We start from the raw sequence: 20,103 nt of genomic DNA, 5'->3' as shown, positions 1-20,103 counted from the left end.
GCATGATCCGTAGTAGCAGACTTCGATGGCTTGGCCATGTATCCCGAATGGACAACTCCAGGATCCCTAAGCAACTTCTATTCGGCGAGCTGAAGCTTGGTAAACGCAACAGGGGACGCCCTCGCAAGCGCTGGAAGGACTGCATTAAAGAAGACCTTCGTGCCTTCCAAATGGATTTAAAGACTTGGTATGAGGACGCCCAGGACCGCTGCCTGTGGAGGTGTGCCCTCCATTCTGGGTCGGAAACCTGCGAGCTTAGGCTCAGAGAACGAGCCGCAGAGCGACGAATAAGGAGGCACCACAGGGCTACGGGTCCCCCATCGTCATAATTGACGGGGATCTTAAGTAGTAAGTAAGAACACTCCAACCGTACCCAGACCCCTTTAAAGCGAACCGAACTGAGACCACCTCAGGAGGTGGTCTCAGTACGGTTCACTAAAAATCAACAGTACGGTTCGCCTAATCTGCACATTGTGAACAAAAAGCGCACCGGGTTCACTTCACCTTTTTCACTGTAGTTTAACCTTCTTCGTTTGCCGTAGTTGGTCACGTGACTGTAGCAGGGAAACTCAACTTCCTTTTGGAACTTACCACAGCCGCTTTCTGAACTTACTGACTGATGAGTCGGCCACAATAATATAACTATATTTTATATATATATCTCCCAGCTGACGCCAACATCAGAAAGAAGGAACATGAGAAACTTGAGAAGTATCAAGGGTTGAAAGAGCAGCTGGAACGGATGTGGAAGGTCAAGGGTTGCGTGGTCCCCGTGGTAGTGGGGGCACTTGGGGCAGTAACCCCCAAACTGGGAGAGTGGCTCCAGCAAATCCCAGGAACAACATCTGAAGCCTCAGTCCAGAAGAGCGCAGTCCTAGGAACATCGAAGATACTGCGCAGAACCCTCAAACTCCCAGGCCTCTGGTAGAGGACCCGAGCTTGAGGATGACATGGATACCACCCCCCCCTCTAGAATATTATATATAATAAATAATTATTTATTATATATAATATAATAAATTTATTTTCCTTAATCCGCACTATTTTGATCAAAGAATACAGCAGGGCAAGCATGGCAGCAGACATTTTGATTCAAGAGAAAATTACCCAGAATTCTGTGCACTGGGGGTCTGAGGGCTCTAGAGGACCTGGTGTGAACAGAAAGAGGACTGAGGCCCCATCAAAGCTTAACTGGACCAGAAAGAGAACCCAGTCCTCTTTGTAATAAATTCACAGTGTGAACACAAAAAGAACAGTTCTTTTTCTGTTGGTCCACTTTTTGGTCCACTTAAAAAGAGGACTGAGTCTGGTTCCTTTAAAGGGGACCAGGTGTGAAAACACCCTTAAAGTTTGACATGCCAGTCTTGTTTGGCTCGTTAAAAAACGTACAATATTTCTTTTTTCTGAACATTTTCTGTGCACAAATATAATAATGATTTTTTTGTGTGTGTTTATTTATCATCAACAATCGAGTTCATAAATTCAGTTTTAAGCACATATCTTTATTATAAACCTAAAATAGGACACTTTAAGTTGATTATTTTGTGTGCACAAATCTTTATTTATAACCAAGTTAATTATTTCTTTAAAAAAACATATCTTAAGTTATTTTTATACATTTTCAATTCCAAAGAGTTGATGATCATACAATATTTTGTAGTTACAAAGTTTAATAAAACAGACAGTGTTGACACAGTGTTTTACGTCTTTTTTTTTTTCAACAAAAATGCTTTACACTGGTTCGGGGGTACTTGGCTGAAAAAGTATTTTACAAGGGGTACATCACTGAAAAAAGGTTGAGAACCACTGGATTAGTTGCTCAGACATTTCTGACACATTAGCAAGAAATGACTTATTTAGGAGACGTGTGTGTGTGTGTGTGTGTGTGTGTGTGTGTGTGTGTGTGTGTGTGTGTGTGTGTGTGTGTGTGAGACAGAGCTGGAACTCACTGCGAGTAGGCTGACAATGAGCAGCAGACAGAGCAGCACATGTCGTGCCACCTGTCTCTCTTCCTGCACATGTGCACACGTGGATGCTTCATTCAGTGCTACACCTACAACACACACACCGTAACAATGACATATCAACGCAGATCCTGTTAAACTCTCACTCTACATTTATTAATCTTGCCTGTTGGTGGTGCTGTTGTGTCGCTCAGACCGTCTGCCCTTGTATCAGGCTGTGGGTCATTCTGTCCCGAACACACACACACACGCATGCTGCACTGCTTTACAGAAACATTCCAACATTTTTCCAAACTCACTGCACCACATTCCTCTCATATGTACAGTTACCACAGACAAGAAGCGTTAGGGTGTGTTTTCACAGAAGTGAGGTGTGTATTCTGTTCGAACAGAACCCTGGTGTGTTCTCCTCCTCGGTGTGGTTCTTTAGGTAAGTGTGAACACAGCAATCACACACAGATGAGAACCAAAACAACTGGTCTGAGAACGTCCGAGTTCCTGAGCCACTTCCAACTGAACCCTTTCCAAATGAAAAAGTGATTCGACTCTGCAGGAAGTGAACTGAACACACCTTTGAGTTTTTTTTTTTTGGTAGTATTTCTGACCAGTATTTCTGGTTCCTTTACGCTACGTTCACACTGCAGGCTGAAGTGACTCAAATCCGATTTTTTCGCCCATCTTTTATTGACAGTATGAACGACACGGATCCGATTGTTTCAAATCCGACCCAGGCCGTTTGGATATGTGGTCCTAATTCCGATTCCTATCCGATCTTTTCATATGCGACTTCAGTCTGAATCGCCAGGTCGCATTCATCCGACTTACACGTCATCAACAAGCCACAAACGTCACTGTTCTGCGCTGAAGTAGGCGGCGGGTCTCTCAAAAAAAGTTACAACATGGCGCATGACATCAATGCGACTCCGCACCCACACGTTCCTTTGAACGGAGGTTGCAGTCACTACCCCGCAGAACGCCTGAGCCAAAACCCTTGCCCTCTTCCTTCTCAACCTCCTCCTTAACATCAGGCTATTGTGCATGTTCTGGCTCCGTCGCAACAACAACTGCATTATCGCCAGGTACTCCATGCTGGCTACTGTCATACACAGGAAACTTTAGGTTACTTCCGTAAACACTGGCCATGCTCACTGCGTGTGACGTCGTCGTATCCTGCAATGCGCATGCGGAACACTTTTAGGTCGCTTTTCGTTCATACTGAGGATCACATACAAGTCGCATATATTTGTTAATGTGAACGACCTCACAAAAAAATCGGATTTCACAAAAAAATCGGAATTGAGCATTAAGCCTTGCAGTGTGAACGTAGTGCATATTACACGCAGCCCAAAATCAAACCAAACAAAATCAAAAAGTACCAATTTCACACTGATTTAAATGAACCATTATGTCTAAAAGCACCATGAGCTTCCACATGAATAAGGGTTGTTTTACAATCAGGGTACGCAAGCTAAAAATCACATTTAACACTTATTATCTTCAATATCAAAAGGCTTGACTAAATAAACTTGGTTGTTTATTGTAGCCCTGTGATAGCTCTATTTACCATGCAAAAAAAAATTGGTGATAATGTTATTTTTGGTGAATGTATGGCAATATATATATGTCATATTTAGCAAAATTACTCGTGTCATTTAGAAAAAGTGCTTTTTTGACCACAGGTAGCTCCAAAAGGGATGCACTTACATCATTCTTTATACCATAAAACAAATATTTGGTTCCATATCATTGGAAACATAGTTAAGTTTTAATATTGAATGCCAGTAAGTTTTCAGACTATTTTGATCAAATTAGTATGGAATTGTATCAAAAAAAAAAAGTCCTCTCCGAGACAGCTAATTTTTCAATATAAAATAACATATCTAAAATGATTATTTTCATCCTAAAATGTGGTCAAGATATTGGGACGTAAATATTAGAGACAACTAACACAAAGCTTACAGCCTTATATTTAAAAGCACTATGGAAGTAGTGGATTCTGAATTGTCAAAAAAAAAAAAGTCCTCTCCGAGAATCACTTCATTTGTTTCTCGCAGCCCTGCTTAAAGCTACACTTAATCTTCTTTATCTTATAGCAGATTACACAAAACTACCGTACACATGTCAAAAAATTACCTGAAATCTGTTCTTTAACTTGTCCTTCACTTAAAAACTGGTACAAGAACCAGTTTGAATCAATTTCAATTTTGGACCCCGTGACACAAACTTTGTCCCCTGATTGTAAAACAACCCATAATGAGATGAGATGAGATGAGTTTATATTCAAACTGGTTTAACCTTACAGAACTGACCATGTGATACACACGTTCAGCTTCTCAGAAAACACAACATACTAGAAACTCACTCCTTCTCTTAAAATAATATTATTGCTGTCCAGTTGTGAAAAATTGTGTAAAAACACTATTACAAACATTACTCTGATAAACTTATCCAATCCGAATAGGGCGTTATGAATGAAAAAAGGTCCAGTATCACCAGTGAACAATAACTATCAAGGTAATAAACATTAACAGGTTTAATAAGTATAATTTATACTATATAGCACCTTTCACAAACACAAGGAGACTTTACACAGTAGACAGAAAAAAAAAAAATACAAACTCAAGAAATACACGCAAAATCAAACACTCCATGACAACAGAGCGAGGCAGACACAGAGCGATACAGTAACAAAGAGAAAAGAAAAGATAAGATTTAAGATGAATCTTAAATCCTGTGATGGAAGAAATTTCCCTGAGGTGTTTTGGAGCTGTGGCAATGAAAACTACCACTTGTGGAAGAAAGCCTATATTTAAGAAATCAGTAATAAACCAGAATGAGTTGAACTTAACCTGCAGCAAGTGGTGTAAGGATCTTGTAGGTAAGTGGGAAAAGGCCATAAAAGTATAAAGCAGGAGTTTGTGGAGAGGAGGAAATCATTAACAACTCTAAGAAGTGCTGTGTCGGTACTATGTAAAACTTTGTACCCTGACTGTAAAACAACCCATAACCAAAATGACTTCTTATTTAAATTATATTATTAATATTTGAATATTGACTGTGGTGTCCCCACAATCAGTATTGAGTCCTAAATTGTTCATTCTTTACATAAATGATATGTCCAATGTATCGAAGATATTTAAGATGGTATTATTTGCAGATGATATAAATATGTTTTGTTCTGGAACAAATTTACATGAGTTAGAAAACAATCTCTTCAGAATTGCGCAGGTTAAAAAGTGGGTTTGATCAAAATTATCATTAAATCTGTCTAAAACAAATGTTATTTAATAATTATAAAATAAATAAGGCAATAAATGTACAGGTAGATGGTGTTGATATTGAAAGAGTTTCTAATAATAAATTTCTTAGGGTAATAATAGATGATAGAATTACTTGGAAAATCACATAAAATACATACTAAATAAACTATCAGGAAGCATATCTGTGTTGAGTATAGCTAAGCACGTCCTGGACTATAATTCACTCCGCATTCTTTACTGTTCCCTGGTTTTACCGTACTTAAATTACTGCTCAGTGGCGTGGGGAAATACGTATAAATGTTCACTTCATACAATAACTATACTTCAAAAAAGAGCTATAAGAATAATTCATAGTGCTGGTTACCGAGATCATACTAATTCACTATTCTTAAATTCAAAATGTTTAAAATTCAGGGATATTATAGAATATAAAACTGCCTTAATAATGTACAAAGTAAGGAATTTTAAAGTACCAAGGAATATCCAAACAATGTTCTCAGATCGAGAGGGGGACTATAATTTTAGGGGGAAATTGAAATTTAAAATTCGCAGTGCTAGGACAACGTTAAAAATGTTCAGTATTTCTATTTGTGGAGTAAAGCTATGGAACAGTTTGAATGTGGAGCTCATGAAGTGTACAACTATAAACCAGTTCAAAAAAAGGTATAAGGAACAGATCTTAATGAGGTATAGGGAGGAGGAATTACAATAACATTCTATTGACAATATAAGTGTATATATGTGGGTATGGGTACGTACGGATATACATATATTATATAAAACGTAAGTGTGTGTGTGTATATATATATATATATATATATATATATATATATATATATATGATATTATGGGTGTCTATGTACAGTTATAGGTATGTGTATATGTATGTACTGTATATACATGTACAACCCTGATTCCAAAAAAGTTGGGACAAAGTACAAATTGTAAATAAAAACGGAATGCAATGATGTGGAAGTTTCAAAATTCCATATTTTATTCAGAATAGAACATAGATGACATATCAAATGTTTAAACTGAGAAAATGTATCATTTAAAGAGAAAAATTAGGCGATTTTAAATTTCATGACAACAACACATCTCAAAAAAGTTGGGACAAGGCCATGTTTCCCACTGTGAGACATCCCCTTTTCTCTTTACAACAGTCTGTAAACGTCTGGGGACTGAGGAGACAAGTTGCTCAAGTTTAGGGATAGGAATGTTAACCCATTCTTGTCTAATGTAGGATTCTAGTTGCTCAACTGTCTTAGGTCTTTTTTGTTGTATCTTCCGTTTTATGATGCGCCAAATGTTTTCTATGGGTGAAAGATCTGGACTGCAGGCTGGCCAGTTCAGTACCCGGACCCTTCTTCTACGCAGCCATGATGCTGTAATTGATGCAGTATGTGGTTTGGCATTGTCATGTTGGAAAATGCAAGGTCTTCCCTGAAAGAGACGTCGTCTGGATGGGAGCATATGTTGCTCTAGAACCTGGATATACCTTTCAGCATTGATGGTGTCTTTCCAGATGTGTAAGCTGCCCATGCCACACGCACTAATGCAACCCCATACCATCAGAGATGCAGGCTTCTGAACTGAGCGCCGATAACAACTCGGGTCGTCCTTCTTCTCTTTAGTCCGAATGACACGGCGTCCCTGATTTCCATAAAGAACTTCAAATTTTGATTCGTCTGACCACAGAACAGTTTTCCACTTTGCCACAGTCCATTTTAAATGAGCCTTGGCCCCAAGAAGACGTCTGCGCTTCTGGATCATGTTTAGATACGGCTTCTTCTTTGAACTATAGAGTTTTAGCTGGCAACGGCGGATGGCACGGTGAATTGTGTTCACAGATAATGTTCTCTGGAAATATTCCTGAGCCCATTTTGTGATTTCCAATACAGAAGCATGCCTGTATGTGATGCAGTGCCGTCTAAGGGCCCGAAGATCACGGGCACCCAGTATGGTTTTCCGGCCTTGACCCTTACGCACAGAGATTCTTCCAGATTCTCTGAATCTTTTGATGATATTATGCACTGTAGATGATGATATGTTCAAACTCTTTGCAATTTTACACTGTCGAACTCCTTTCTGATATTGCTCCACTATTTGTCGGCGCAGAATTAGGGGGATTGGTGATCCTCTTCCCATCTTTACTTCTGAGAGCCACTGCCACTCCAAGATGCTCTTTTTATACCCAGTCATGTTAATGACCTATTGCTAATTGACCTAATGAGTTGCAATTTGGTCCTCCAGCTGTTCCTTTTTTGTACCTTTAACTTTTCCAGCCTCTTATTGCCCCTGTCCCAACTTTTTTGAGATGTGTTGCTGTCATGAAATTTCAAATGAGCCAATATTTGGCATGAAATTTCAAAATATCTCACTTTCGACATTTGATATGTTGTCTGATATGATATCTGCCGATTTTAGTCACATAAGGAGTTCAACAACTGCCATTACAGAGAAGGCTGAAAAATGTGGGAGTATTGCTTTAATATGTACTTGTACCTCTGTTCGTACTGCTGTGTGACGGCGTGAACTCTGCTGAGCCGTGATCCTCGGGTTGAGCCGGGATTCTGACGTCTTCTGTGGTGCCCAACATTGAGCTCTGCTCCAGGATGTGGTAATTCTGCTCCTCCTGAGATCCCTGACTGAGACCCACCAGAGACGCGCCGCCAAGAAGGATGCTACAGCTCAAAACCACCACGCTGATGATGATCTGAGAGAGAGAGAGAGAGAGAGAGAGGTGTGTAGAAAGTAACAATGAGAAAATTAATAAATGCTGACATACCTGCCACTTGCCGTAGAAGAAAGTGGCATCAGTGGTGTCGCTCACTCTCTCACCAACCGCAAGCAACAAGCCCACAATCAGAAACGGCAGTCTGTAACACACACACACACACACACACCACTGCATGGAGTTCACAATTATGGTAATTGTTATACATTATGGCAGCATGCAGCATCACACACACACACACACGCCCACGCACTTACCCCCAGCCGAGGGCGATGAAGACAACGGGTGGAACTTTGAGCTGTTCGTTCTTCTTCAGCAGGGTGAGAGAGAACGCTATCAAACCTAAAACACAACACACAATCTACACAACTACACGAGACAGCACAGCACAGCACACACTCATCACAACTCCGAACAAAAACAATGTGATTAGTAATCACAAACAGTGTGACGACATCAGCGTCTTTGTTTTATACAGAATAAAATACATATCACTCTATCCACGTTCACTGGATATGAGCAATCGCGCGCTCCGATTGGCTACTCTACTACTAGGATATCAGCTCATATACCGCAAGTAGAGAAAAACAAAACGGCGGAGCGTGCTGCTGAACCAACCAAGGACGAAATCAAAACTCTACTTGAAAACAAAACCCCAAAAAATACACACAAAAAAAAGCTCCAAAATATGGAAAGAAAGTATTTGACAGGGGGCAGCACGGTGGTGTAGTGGTTAGCGCTGTCGCCTCACAGCAAGAAGGTCCGGGTTCGAGCCCCGTGGCCGGCGAGGGCCTTTCTGTGCGGAGTTTGCATGTTCTCCCCGTTTCCTCCGGGTGCTCCGGTTTCCCCCACAGTCCAAAGACATGCAGGTTAGGTTAACTGGTGACTCTAAATTGAGCGTAGGTGTGAATGTGAGTGTGAATGGTTGTCTGTGTCTATGTGTCAGCCCTGTGATGACCTGGCGACTTGTCCAGGGTGTACCCCGCCTTTCGCCCGTAGTCAGCTGGGATAGGATCCAGCTTGCCTGCGACCCTGTAGAACAGGATAAAGCGGCTAGAGATAATGAGATGAGATGAGTATTTGACGGTAAGAACATAAGTTTTTTTTTGTTTGTTTTTTCCAAAAACTTTTCTAGCATTTTTCACAAATTGCTCCAATCGTTTCGCCGGTTTGTTTAGATTCTTCATGTTGAAGCATTAAAATCTGTTGAATTTTTTTTAGACTGGTTCAAAAGCTCAAAGAAGTTTGAAAATTACTGAACTGAAATGTCCAAGGGAGAATTAAATAAAACGTCTAAAGTTATTCTATACCTCGGCATGACAGTAAGACGGCACTTTCTACAAAAAAAAAAACAAAAAACCCCCACTAAAGTCAATTCGTGCAGCAATCGATAGGTTTTTAACAAGTTCGCCTAAGCGGAAATGGTTCTGTTGGATGTTTTGTATAAAAAGTTTTTATTTATTGAATTTGCAGAAAACAAAAATAAAAATGTTCCATTTCTCAAAATCCAGTGAATGTGGATAGAATAAAACAGTTATTCCACTCAATCTCGTCGTACATGGATTATAGGTAACTCGGTGCTACGCGCCTCGTCGGCCATCAGCTCATGTATGACTCGATTTTGTAGAATAACTTAAATATAAAGCTAGATATTTGCCTAATGTGCCAGATATGTAGAAAACATATACGTGTTCATATATTCATAGAAAATATACTCATGATTAATATTCATTAAATAAATCACTGCTGTAATCACAAGGGAACATTTTTGTTTGACTGTAAGGGATCCCTGGTTAGAAAGTTTACAAACTCCTGGTCAAGAAAAAGCCAGACGTGTGTGTGTGTGTGTGTGTGTGTGTGTGTGTGTGTGTTACCCGTCCAAACATAGGTGCTATACAGAGCTCCATAGAGGAGTGTGAAAATGAGGATCCGTCCCAGAACATTGTCTTGCTGAACCACAAACTTCCACAAGCTCACTGACACACACACCAAGAGCTGCAAGAGAAAACACACACACACACACCCTCTGTATGAAAACGACAGGGGATATTAAAGAGGAGATGCCAAGAAGCCGTGCATGGCTGTGTTCACCCACCTGAGCGAGGAAAAGGTTTGTTGTGAACATATGAGGAAACCTCTTGAATTTCTTGCTGAGCACCATGACGGCAACGGTCCACACCTAGCACGCCAATTCACACACGCATACATACGAGAGCACTTTCGTACAGTCCAGAGTGTGGAATTTCACTGGTTCTGATTACTAATCCTCTGAAATCTCATATAAAAACGTCATCTATAGTTATACGCATCTACATTTCTTAAGGAACACCAAACTAACCTCCTTTTTTTAATCTTTAGCCAAAACATTTTAAATCAGTCTTCAGGGTCTGCATGCACACGATGCTTCTGGTACAGATGAGAATGTTTAGAGGCAAGCTTAGCTTTTCTGTAGCTTGCTTTCAGTGCGCTAAAGTAGCTTTGAATTCACCGGGACGAAGCCGAAAGCACTGCACTCACTGCCTGGCACACAAAACAGGCATACTCACCAGTGTGATGATGCTGATGATGCTGGTGTTAAAGCTGACCTCCTGTAGCTCAAAGATCAGGTGCGTTGCCTCCATCCAGGGGATGGAGAGTAACCAAGCTGACAGGTACATGATGGGTGCGGACAGTAACATGCTGAGAACCATACCGGAGGTCACCTACAGTGGGGCAAAAAAGTATTTAGTCAGTCAGTCACCAATTGTGCAAGTTCTCCCACTTAAAAAGATGAGAGAGGCCTGTAATTTTCATTATAGGTACACTTCAACTATGAGAGACAGAATGAGAAAAAAATCCAGAAAATCACATTGTCTGATTTTTAAAGAATTTATTTGCAAATTATGGTGGAAAATAAGTATTTGGTCAATAACAGAAGTTCATCTCAATACTTTGTTATATACCCTTTGTTGGCAATGACAGCGGTCAAACGTTTTCTGTAAGTCTTCACAAGGTTTTCACACACTGTTGCTGGTATTTTGGCCCATTCCTCCATGCAGATCTCCTCTAGAGCAGTGATGTTTTGGGGCTGTCGCTGGGCAACACGGACTTTCAACTCCCTCCAAAGATTTTCTATGGGGTTGAGATCTGGAGACTGGCTAGGCCACTCCAGGACCTTGAAATGCTTCTTACGAAGCCACTCCTTCGTTGCCCGGGCGGTGTGTTTGGGATCATTGTCATGCTGAAAGACCCAGCCACGTTTCATCTTCAATGCCCTTGCTGATGGAAGGAGGTTTTCACTCGAAATCTCACGATACATGGCCCCATTCATTCTTTCCTTTACATGGATCAGTCGTCCTGGTCCCTTTGCAGAAAAACAGCCCCAAAGCATGATGTTTCCACCCCCATGCTTCACAGTAGGTACGGTGTTCTTTGGATGCAACTCGGCATTCTTTCTCCTCCAAACACGACGAGTTGAGTTTTTACCAAAAAGTTCTATTTTGGTTTCATCTGACCAAATGCCATTCTCCCAATCCTCTTCTGGATCATCCAAATGCTCTCTAGCAAACTTCAGACGGGCCTGGACATGTACCGGCTTAAGCAGGGGGACACATCTGGCACTGCAGGATTTGAGTCCCTGGCGGTGTAGTGTGTTACTGATGGTAGCCTTTGTTACTTTGTTCCCAGCTCTCTGCAGGTCATTCACTAGGTCCCCCCATGTGGTTCTGGGATTTTTGCTCACCGTTCTTGTGATCATTTTGACCCCACGGGGTGAGATCTTGCGTGGAGCCCCAGATCGAGGGAGATTATCAGTGGTCTTGTATGTCTTCCATTTTCTAATAATTGCTCCCATAGTTGATTTCTTCACACCAAGCTGCTTACCTATTGCAGATTCAGTCTTCCCAGCCTGGTGCAGGTCTACAATTTTGTTTCTGGTGTCCTTTGACAGCTCTTTGGTCTTGGCCATAGTGGAGTTTGGAGTGTGACTGTTTGAGGTTGTGGACAGGTGTCTTTTATACTGATGAGTTCAAATGGGTGCCATTAATACAGGTAACGAGTGGAGGACAGAGGAGCCTCTTAAAGAAGAAGTTACAGGTCTGTGAGAGCCAGAAATCTTGCTTGTTTGTAGGTGACCAAATACTTATTTTACCGAGGAATTTACCAATTAATTCATTAAAAATCCTACAATGTGATTTCCTGGATTCTTTCCCCCCATTCTGTCTCTCATAGTTGAAGTGTACCTATGATGAAAATTACAGGCCTCTCTCAGCTTTTTAAGTGGGAGAACTTGCATAATTGGTGGCTGACTAAAAACTTTTTTGCCCCACTGTATGTAATATAATATATGCAAAGGACCACTTTGAAATTGGTATAGTTTATGAAATTTGTATGGGATGGGTTATGGGGGAAATATCTGTGTATTGTAGGTCTTTTAATATAATGTGTTTGAATTTGTGACCGGAAATTTTATGTATCTGTGGTGTTAAAATTTGTCCATCTGGGGGCACCGTAGTTTGCACAAAGGGAAATGAGCTTTTAAAAGAGAAGCCGTGAAGATGTAGCCGACATGCTTGGGCCGACACGAGTTTTACCTCAGACTGTGAACTTTGTTTGGGCTTGACGCCCGTTTAACGACAGAAGAAAGGATTATCATCATATCATATCGTATTGTTTGCATTCCTTGGTGAGTGCAGCGAGGTATGGTGTAGTTTATTAATTTACGACGATTTGTTATTTCTACGCATGTATGAGTTGTGTTTTGTGTAATTTTGTCTCTGGTAATTTAATGCGGCTCTTTGTAGCTTTTAATATAATGAAGCTTGTATCCATGAAACCAGATTGTAAAATGTTTGTATGTCCTGGTGCAGTTCTCACAGTGCTGTTAGGTGAACGGACTACGGTTGCTGTATCCTGCCTTTGTACGTCCTGGCTTCAGTGGTGAATAAAAGAAAAGAAATCTAACGCATCAGTTGAGACTCTCATTCGGATCCAAGGGGTGTAACGTAACGTAGCATAACGTAGTGTAACATAACGTAACAGCACACATGCAGGAAGAAATGCTTCCTTTTTTGCATGGTTTTAAATTTATAACATTCATTTATTTGCTTATTAAGGCACTATTCATCACTTACAAAAAAAAAAATCTAATCAGTTACCTAACACATGTAAATGCAGTGTATATAGTAACGTATTTACAAATGCACATGTATTGCTCTTATTTATTTGCCATTTAGACTACGTTCAGACTGCACCCTGAAACGACCCAGATCCGATTTTTTTGCCCATATGCGACCTGTATCCGATTTGTTATTGACAATCTGAACGACCCAGATCCGATTTTTTCACATGCGACCCAGGCTGCTTGGATATGTGGTAGGGATGGCGAAAACTAAAAAAAATCTTGACCGACCACCGAGCCTCATTAGCCGGTTAAAGTCGGTTAACCTAGGAGTTTAAACAGGGATGCAAACGGTGCGCCTTTTTCACGGCTCGTGCAGATCAGATTTTTTTTGGGGGGGGGGGGCGTTGGAGTGTCTGAATAATTTCATCAGAGTAAATTCTGTATTAAAATTACTACATAAGCAAATGCCGTTACAGTCCATGAAAAAGCCGTGAAAAAGTCGGCATCTGCGCCTAATGTAATATTGGATCATTTTCCTCAATAAATAAATGACCAAGTATAATATTTTTGTCTCATTTGTTTAACTGGGTTCTCTTTATCTACTTTTAGGACTTGTGTGAAAATCTGATGATGTTTTAGGTCATATTTATGCAGAAATATAGAAAATTCTAAAGGGTTCACAAACTTTCAAGCACCACTGTAGGACTAAACCCGATGTGCCTTCTAATAATAATTAAAAAAAAAAAACAGAATAGTAATTTGTAAGCTAAAAACCCTGTGTCTACACTTTTTTCTTTCGCCGAGTGGCAGCCAATGTTGCCAGATATTGCTGACATTTTCCAGCCCAAAATATGTTCAAAACCCGCCAAAATCCACTTAAAATCACCCAAATGGGCGAGAAACCGCCCATTCTGGCAACACTGGTGGCAGCTGTGTTCAACTGGGGCGGGACATGACTGAATGGGTGTTTCTGATTTGTCAGCTGTCTTTAACTGGGGCGGGACATGACTGAATGGGTGTTTCTGATTTGTCAGCTGTCTTTAACTGGGGCGGGACATGACTGAATGGGTGTTTCTGATTTGTCAGCTGTCTTTAACTGGGGTGGGAGGGCGGGACATGACTGAATGGGTGTTTCTGATTTGTCAGCTGTCGTCTTTACACCGCATGGCATGCCCCAAGCGTTTACAAAACACAGAATTCCAGGTTCTCCGCTCCAAAATCGGCAGCTTCAAAACGATTGATTTTTTTTTTTTCACCGACAACCAAAAAAAAATTAACCGGTTAACGTTGATTCGGTCAACCACCGGTCAAACGGTTATCGGTTAACATCCCTAATATGTGGTCCTAATTCCAATGCATATCCGTTATTTTCACATGCGACTGCAGTCTGACCGGACAGGTCGCATTCATGCGACCTACACGTCATCAACAAGAGACAAACATCACTATTCTGCGTTGGCTAATCCCGCCTCTTTGGTGGAAAACAACAACATTTGTACAGTTTTCAGAATTTAAATAGACTTTTATAGAATTGATCAAGCTAATAGTAGATTTGGTAGGGACCTGGATGTTAAACCATCCTGTATTACAAGATGATAAGATTGTTCTGGAAATTTCCAGTAATTTGACACCTTCGGTCTCATTAGTCTGCTGCCCACATTAATCAGATTATTGTGTGAGTTCCGCCGCCGCCACAAAAACCACATCGCCAGGTCTCGCCTCATCTCCATGCTTTACTTGCAAACTTGAAGAGTGCGCTTTTTTTTTGTTTACGTATTACGTAGATGTGCTTATTACGTGTCAATTTGCGCATGCGGGACACTTTTGGGTCGTTTTCCGTTCATATTGGAGATCGCATACAAGTCTCATATAATTGGTAATGTGAACGGCCTAACAAAAAAAACCGGATTTCACAACAAATCGGATATGGGTCGTTTCAGGTTGCAGTCTGAACGTAGTGTTAGACAATCGCTTTGGTAAGATCCCGTTTTGTGATAGTGCCTCTTCATTATACATTTCATAATACACATCTGCAACCATAAGAAGATTAAAAAAATCTGACAGGTTAGTCTTGATTAAGGTTCTTTCTATGATAAGGGGTTACAAATGCCATATGCCAGGTTTGTGGTTGTGTAGCATGAGTGAGAATAAATAGAAATAAAAACCGAATATATTTTTTTGTGGTCGTTGTATGTCTGTTAGATAGTATTGATAAAATGAGCAAGGTGTCTTGTTGGATTTAAAAAAAAAAAAATGTCTTCGTCAAATAATGCGCTGTTTTGTGACAAGATTGGTGCTGGTGCTTCAATCCAAATGTCGTAAAATTTAAATTTTACTCGAGTGTACTGATGGAAAGGCTTAAACTCGAAGTTAAACAGGGAAAAACATTTTCATTGTAACTCTTCCCAAATCCACATGAGCGCCGATCAAAAGTGGCATCATGCGCGTAACATCCTCTGTCCGTCTAAGTTCAGACAGCGTTTCGAAAGCTATTTTTAAAATTAAATAAAAGCCGTGTTAAATAGATATAAATCTGACTGCTGTCAAGTTTTTTGGCAAAAGACTCTGATAAATTTCTTTTGTTTGGATTGAAATGTCCGGTCGTAACCCTCCGTCCAACTATTACGCGTGAAACAGGTGCACGCTAATTCCTACTCGGAAGTGTTAAGCCTGAGCTAACCAGGTCATGGGTTTCTCTAGACAGTCATGTGATGTCACTACGCAAGACATCTGGGATGCATGTAATGGTGGCAAGGTGAGTGAAAGTCGTAGTCTGTCCAACAAAATTATGCACCGGTGACTCCTGTAGTTTCAATTCATAAATATTTTATGAATAAAAAGTTCTTTTTTTATTTCTCAGGTTAAATAACAACCTTACAAGGTACATTTTAGTGTGTTATCACGACTCTGGCTCCAATAGTTTTTCCTGGGTAAAACTGACATGAAATTTTGTTAAAATGGTTAGAGCCAATTTATGCATTAAAAAAAAAAAAAACTAGATAGAACGCGACGCCAACTGTATCGATGGGGATGCCTCCGCCCGGTAGACTACACGCCTTATTAAGTTGTGATTTGGGGATGGACATTTGACCTCACAGTAATCTTGACCTGGTGAAATTACTTGTATTAGCCTTGGAGATATTGTGTTCACAAGGTTTTCGGACAGACATTTGACCTCACAGTGACCTTGACCTTAGACCTTTTGATCTCAAAATCTAATCAGTTCATGTTTGTCCCAAAGCGCACAAATGGTGAAAGTTTGGTGAAATTATTTTCATTAGCCTTTGAGATATCGCGTTCACAAGGTTTTGGGACGGACGCACGCACAGACAGTTCACAAGGTTTCGGGACGGACGCATGCACGGATGGACGGACAACCCGAAAACATAATGCCTCCTGCACCTTACGGTGGCGGAGGCATAAAAATCTGCATGATATTTGAAATTCTTTTCTTTCTCTATTAAGAAGAGTTCCTATGTTATTATTTCCCCATGAGAAATCATGACTATTTTTGTAAACCTTTTGGCTCAAAAATTAGTGTCCAGGTTACATGCATGATGCCAGATTTTCACGGTTTTCAATGTGGTCTCCTGCACAGCACAGTGGAAGTGTTACCTCCCCCTTACGATGTATATACCAGGGTACTATACAGCTTTGTAGTCAAGTCACTAAACCTCGAGTCCGAGTCCAGTCTCGAGTCCTCAGTGTTCAAATCAGAGTCATTCAAGAAAATTTTGAGTCAAGTTCACTATTGATCCGAGTCGAGGCCGAGAACAAGACTCCAACTGCACTATTTGACGGTGGCTGTTTTAGCGGTCATCTACAAAAGTTCTCTGATGACTCTGTTATTGTGGGCTATATCTCAGATGGCGATGATCGTGAGTACAGAGAACTGACAAGGAACTTTGTGGACTGGTGCCAACGGAACTCCCTCCAGATCGATACAAGTAAAGCCAAGGAACTGGTGGTGGATCTCCACAGGACGAGGTTCTCTTCACCTACCCCAGTGAACATTCAGGGAAAGGACATTGAGATTGTTAGGAGCTACAAGTACCTGGGTGTTCATCTGAACAATAAACTGGACTGGACTGATCACACACACGCCCTGTACAAGAAAGGCCAGAGCAGACTCTACCTGCTGAGCAGGCTCAGGGCCTTTGGAGTTCAGGGTCCACTTCTGAACTCTTTTTATGACTCTGTGGTGTTATCAGCCATATTGTTAGGGTTTTGCTGGGATTCGAACCTGGTTCGCTGGTGTGATAATCCAGCAAACCCCCACTAGGCCACCAGGGGGATGACTCAAGTGCAGAGGCGTGAGACGGAAGTAGAAAAGTATCAAAAAGTTTATTTACACTATGTACAATCCAAGGGAAATAACAAAAAGAATAATCCAAAGCTCAGAAGATAAACAAAAATAAAATATCCCAAGGTTCAAAGTCCAAAATCCAAATAAGAAAAAAGGTAAAAACTCAAACGCTCAGAAGATCAAAAAGGTCAAAAACAAAATCCACAAAGTCCAAAAGAAAGAAGCAAAAACCAAGAATACAAAGACACAGGCAAGGTACATGGGACAGAGGGAACTAGCACTAACAGCATAACATAGGAAAAAGACTCCATGACAAGGGAACAAACAGAGGGGTGTTTATACACAAACTAATTAAGGACAGGGCGGGGCAGGAAACAGGCAATAAGACAAAAACAAAACACAGAACACAGTGGTGACCTCTAGAGGCCCAAAACAAACATGACCAGAAAAGGAAATAACAGTGGCCTCTAGAGGCCAAAACAGTCCCAGTCCTAACACACATTCTATGGAGTTGTCTGTTGGGGAAGCAGCATCACAACAGCAGAGAGGAAAACGCTTAATAAGCTGATTAGGAAGGCTGGATCTGTCCTGGGCTGTGCACTGGACTCAGTGGACGTAGTGGGGGAGAGGTGGATGTTGGCCAAGTCGTCATCCTTAAATGGCGAATACCTCCCATCCACTGCAGGAGACAGTAGCAGCACTGGGCAGCTCCTTCAGTGACCGGCTCCTCCATCTGCGGTGTGTTAGAGATACAGCAGCTCCTTCCTCCCTACTGCTGCGAGACTGTACAGCCAGCACCTCGCCAAGCACAGCACCAGACGCTCCTCACAATAATCAACAATACTGTCCAGATCACTTCTATATCCATAGAGACCCCTCTGAACGTATACTGTGTGCACTGACTATCAGCATCAGTACTTTACAGCGAACTGCTAGCTACAAATGGTTAAAATGGCTCCTGTGCAATATACCTGCCTACTTGTGCAATACCACCTGCGTAATACACTTATGTTAACTGTATAATAATAATACATTTTATTTACAAGCGCCTTTCAAGGTACCCAAGGACACTGAACAGTAAAACAATAAGATAAGAACAATAATAAAAATCATGAGAAATCAATAATGATAACGTTATTAAAAATCAGAGAGAAAGTGGACAGTGTTGAGCATTGGCGCAACGCTAGTGGCAGGGCATTCCACAGCTTAGGGCCATTAACACTGAAAGCCCTGTCACCCATAGAGCAGAGCCGAGAGTAAGGGACTGCTAATAGGTGGACATCTGTAGAACGAAGATTTAGAGGTAGCTGATATGGAGTTAAAAGATTTGATAAATAGGGAGGGGCCAGGTTATGTAGGGATTTGTAGACAAGCAGGATAGTTTTGTACTGGATGCGATATTTGACTGGGAGCCAGTGCAGGTTGTAGAGAATAGGAGTGATATGATCCCAGGGCCTGGTGTGAGTGAGTACCCAAGCAGCTGAGTTTTGGACATGTTGCAGCCTATTTAGTCGCTTGGCTGGGATGCCATCGAGTAGGGCAGGGCTTTTCAAAGTGTGGGGCGCGCCTCCCCTAGGGGGCGCCAGAGTTCTTCAGGGGGGCGCAACGTGAGGAAAAATAAACCAGAATAAGTTACTATTGCGGACATTTAGCGAACTTCAGCTAGCCTTTACCAGAGACAAAATGGATCGATTTTTAGTACCTGAAGCTACAGTGAGTGAGGAGACAGAGTCTGGGCCAAACAAAAAAAGAAGGAAGTATGACCACAATTATTTAAAGTTTGGATTTTCATGGACTGGATCTGAAGATGCTCCACTGCCACAGTGTGTTGTCTGCCAAGAGGTGCTAGCTAACGATGCTATGAGATGTTTAAAATGTGTAAAACAAGATGTTAAAAAAAAAAAGCACAGATGTTTAAAATATGTAAAAAAAAAAAAAAAAAAGAGGTTTTAAAAAAGCACAGATGTTTAAAATGTGTAAAAAAGAGGTTTTAAAAAAAGCACAGATGTTTAAAATGTGTAAAAAAATGTTTTAAAAAGCACAGATGTTTAAAATGTGTAAAGAAGAGGTTTTAAAAAAGCACAGATGTTTAAAATGTGTAAAAAAGAGGTTTTAAAAAAGCACAGATGTTTAAAATGTGTAAAAAAGGTTTTAAAAAAGCACAGATGTTTAAAACGTGTAAAAAAGTTTTAAAAAGCACGTTTAAAGTGTAAAAAAGATGTTTTAAAAAAGCACAGATGTTTAAAATGTGTAAAAAAGGTTTTAAAAAGCACAGATGTTTAAAATGTGTAAAAAAGAGGTTTTAAAAAGCACAGATGTTTAAAATGTGTAAAAAAGAGGTTTTAAAAAAGCACAGATGTTTAAAATGTGTAAAAAAGGTTTTAAAAAGCACAGATGTTTAAAATGTGTAAAAAAGAGGTTTTAAAAAAAGCAGTTGTTTAAAATGTGTAAAAAATATTTTAAAAAGCACATGTTTAAAATGTGTAAAAAAGAGGTTTTAAAAAGCACGTTTAGTGTAAAAAAGAGGTTTTAAAAAAGCACATGTTTAAAATGTGTAAAAAAGAGGTTTTAAAAAGCACGTTTAAAGTGTAAAAAAGAGGTTTTAAAAAAGCACATGTTTAAAATGTGTAAAAAAAATGTTTTAAAAAGCACAGATGTTTAAAATGTGTAAAAAAGAGGTTTTAAAAAAGCACAGATGTTTAAAATGTGTAAAAAAGAGGTTTTAAAAAAGCACA

The 20,103-nt window shown here is 40.4% G+C and overlaps 1 protein-coding gene across 3 annotated transcripts in view; it reads right to left on the bottom strand.

Moving 5' to 3' along the window:
* gpr155b (G protein-coupled receptor 155b) overlaps positions 1-20,103 on the bottom strand; it is a 51,426-nt gene that overhangs the window by 14,540 nt on the left and 16,783 nt on the right. For all 3 annotated transcript variants that reach the window (XM_060918725.1, XM_060918724.1, XM_060918726.1), the window contains 7 exons: positions 10,508-10,663; positions 10,057-10,140; positions 9,836-9,956; positions 8,219-8,303; positions 8,013-8,103; positions 7,730-7,940; positions 1,950-2,053 (listed from right to left, as the gene is read on the bottom strand). In XM_060918725.1, the coding sequence (XP_060774708.1) occupies positions 1,950-2,053; positions 7,730-7,940; positions 8,013-8,103; positions 8,219-8,303; positions 9,836-9,956; positions 10,057-10,140; positions 10,508-10,663 (852 nt within the window). The remainder of the gene's footprint in view (positions 1-1,949; positions 2,054-7,729; positions 7,941-8,012; positions 8,104-8,218; positions 8,304-9,835; positions 9,957-10,056; positions 10,141-10,507; positions 10,664-20,103) is intronic.

This window comes from Neoarius graeffei, chromosome 4 (genome assembly GCF_027579695.1).
Source record: "Neoarius graeffei isolate fNeoGra1 chromosome 4, fNeoGra1.pri, whole genome shotgun sequence".
NCBI lineage: Eukaryota > Metazoa > Chordata > Actinopteri > Siluriformes > Ariidae > Neoarius > Neoarius graeffei.
The sequence above is the reverse complement of the archived record's forward strand: the minus strand, read 5'-3'. Positions and strand labels throughout refer to the sequence as shown.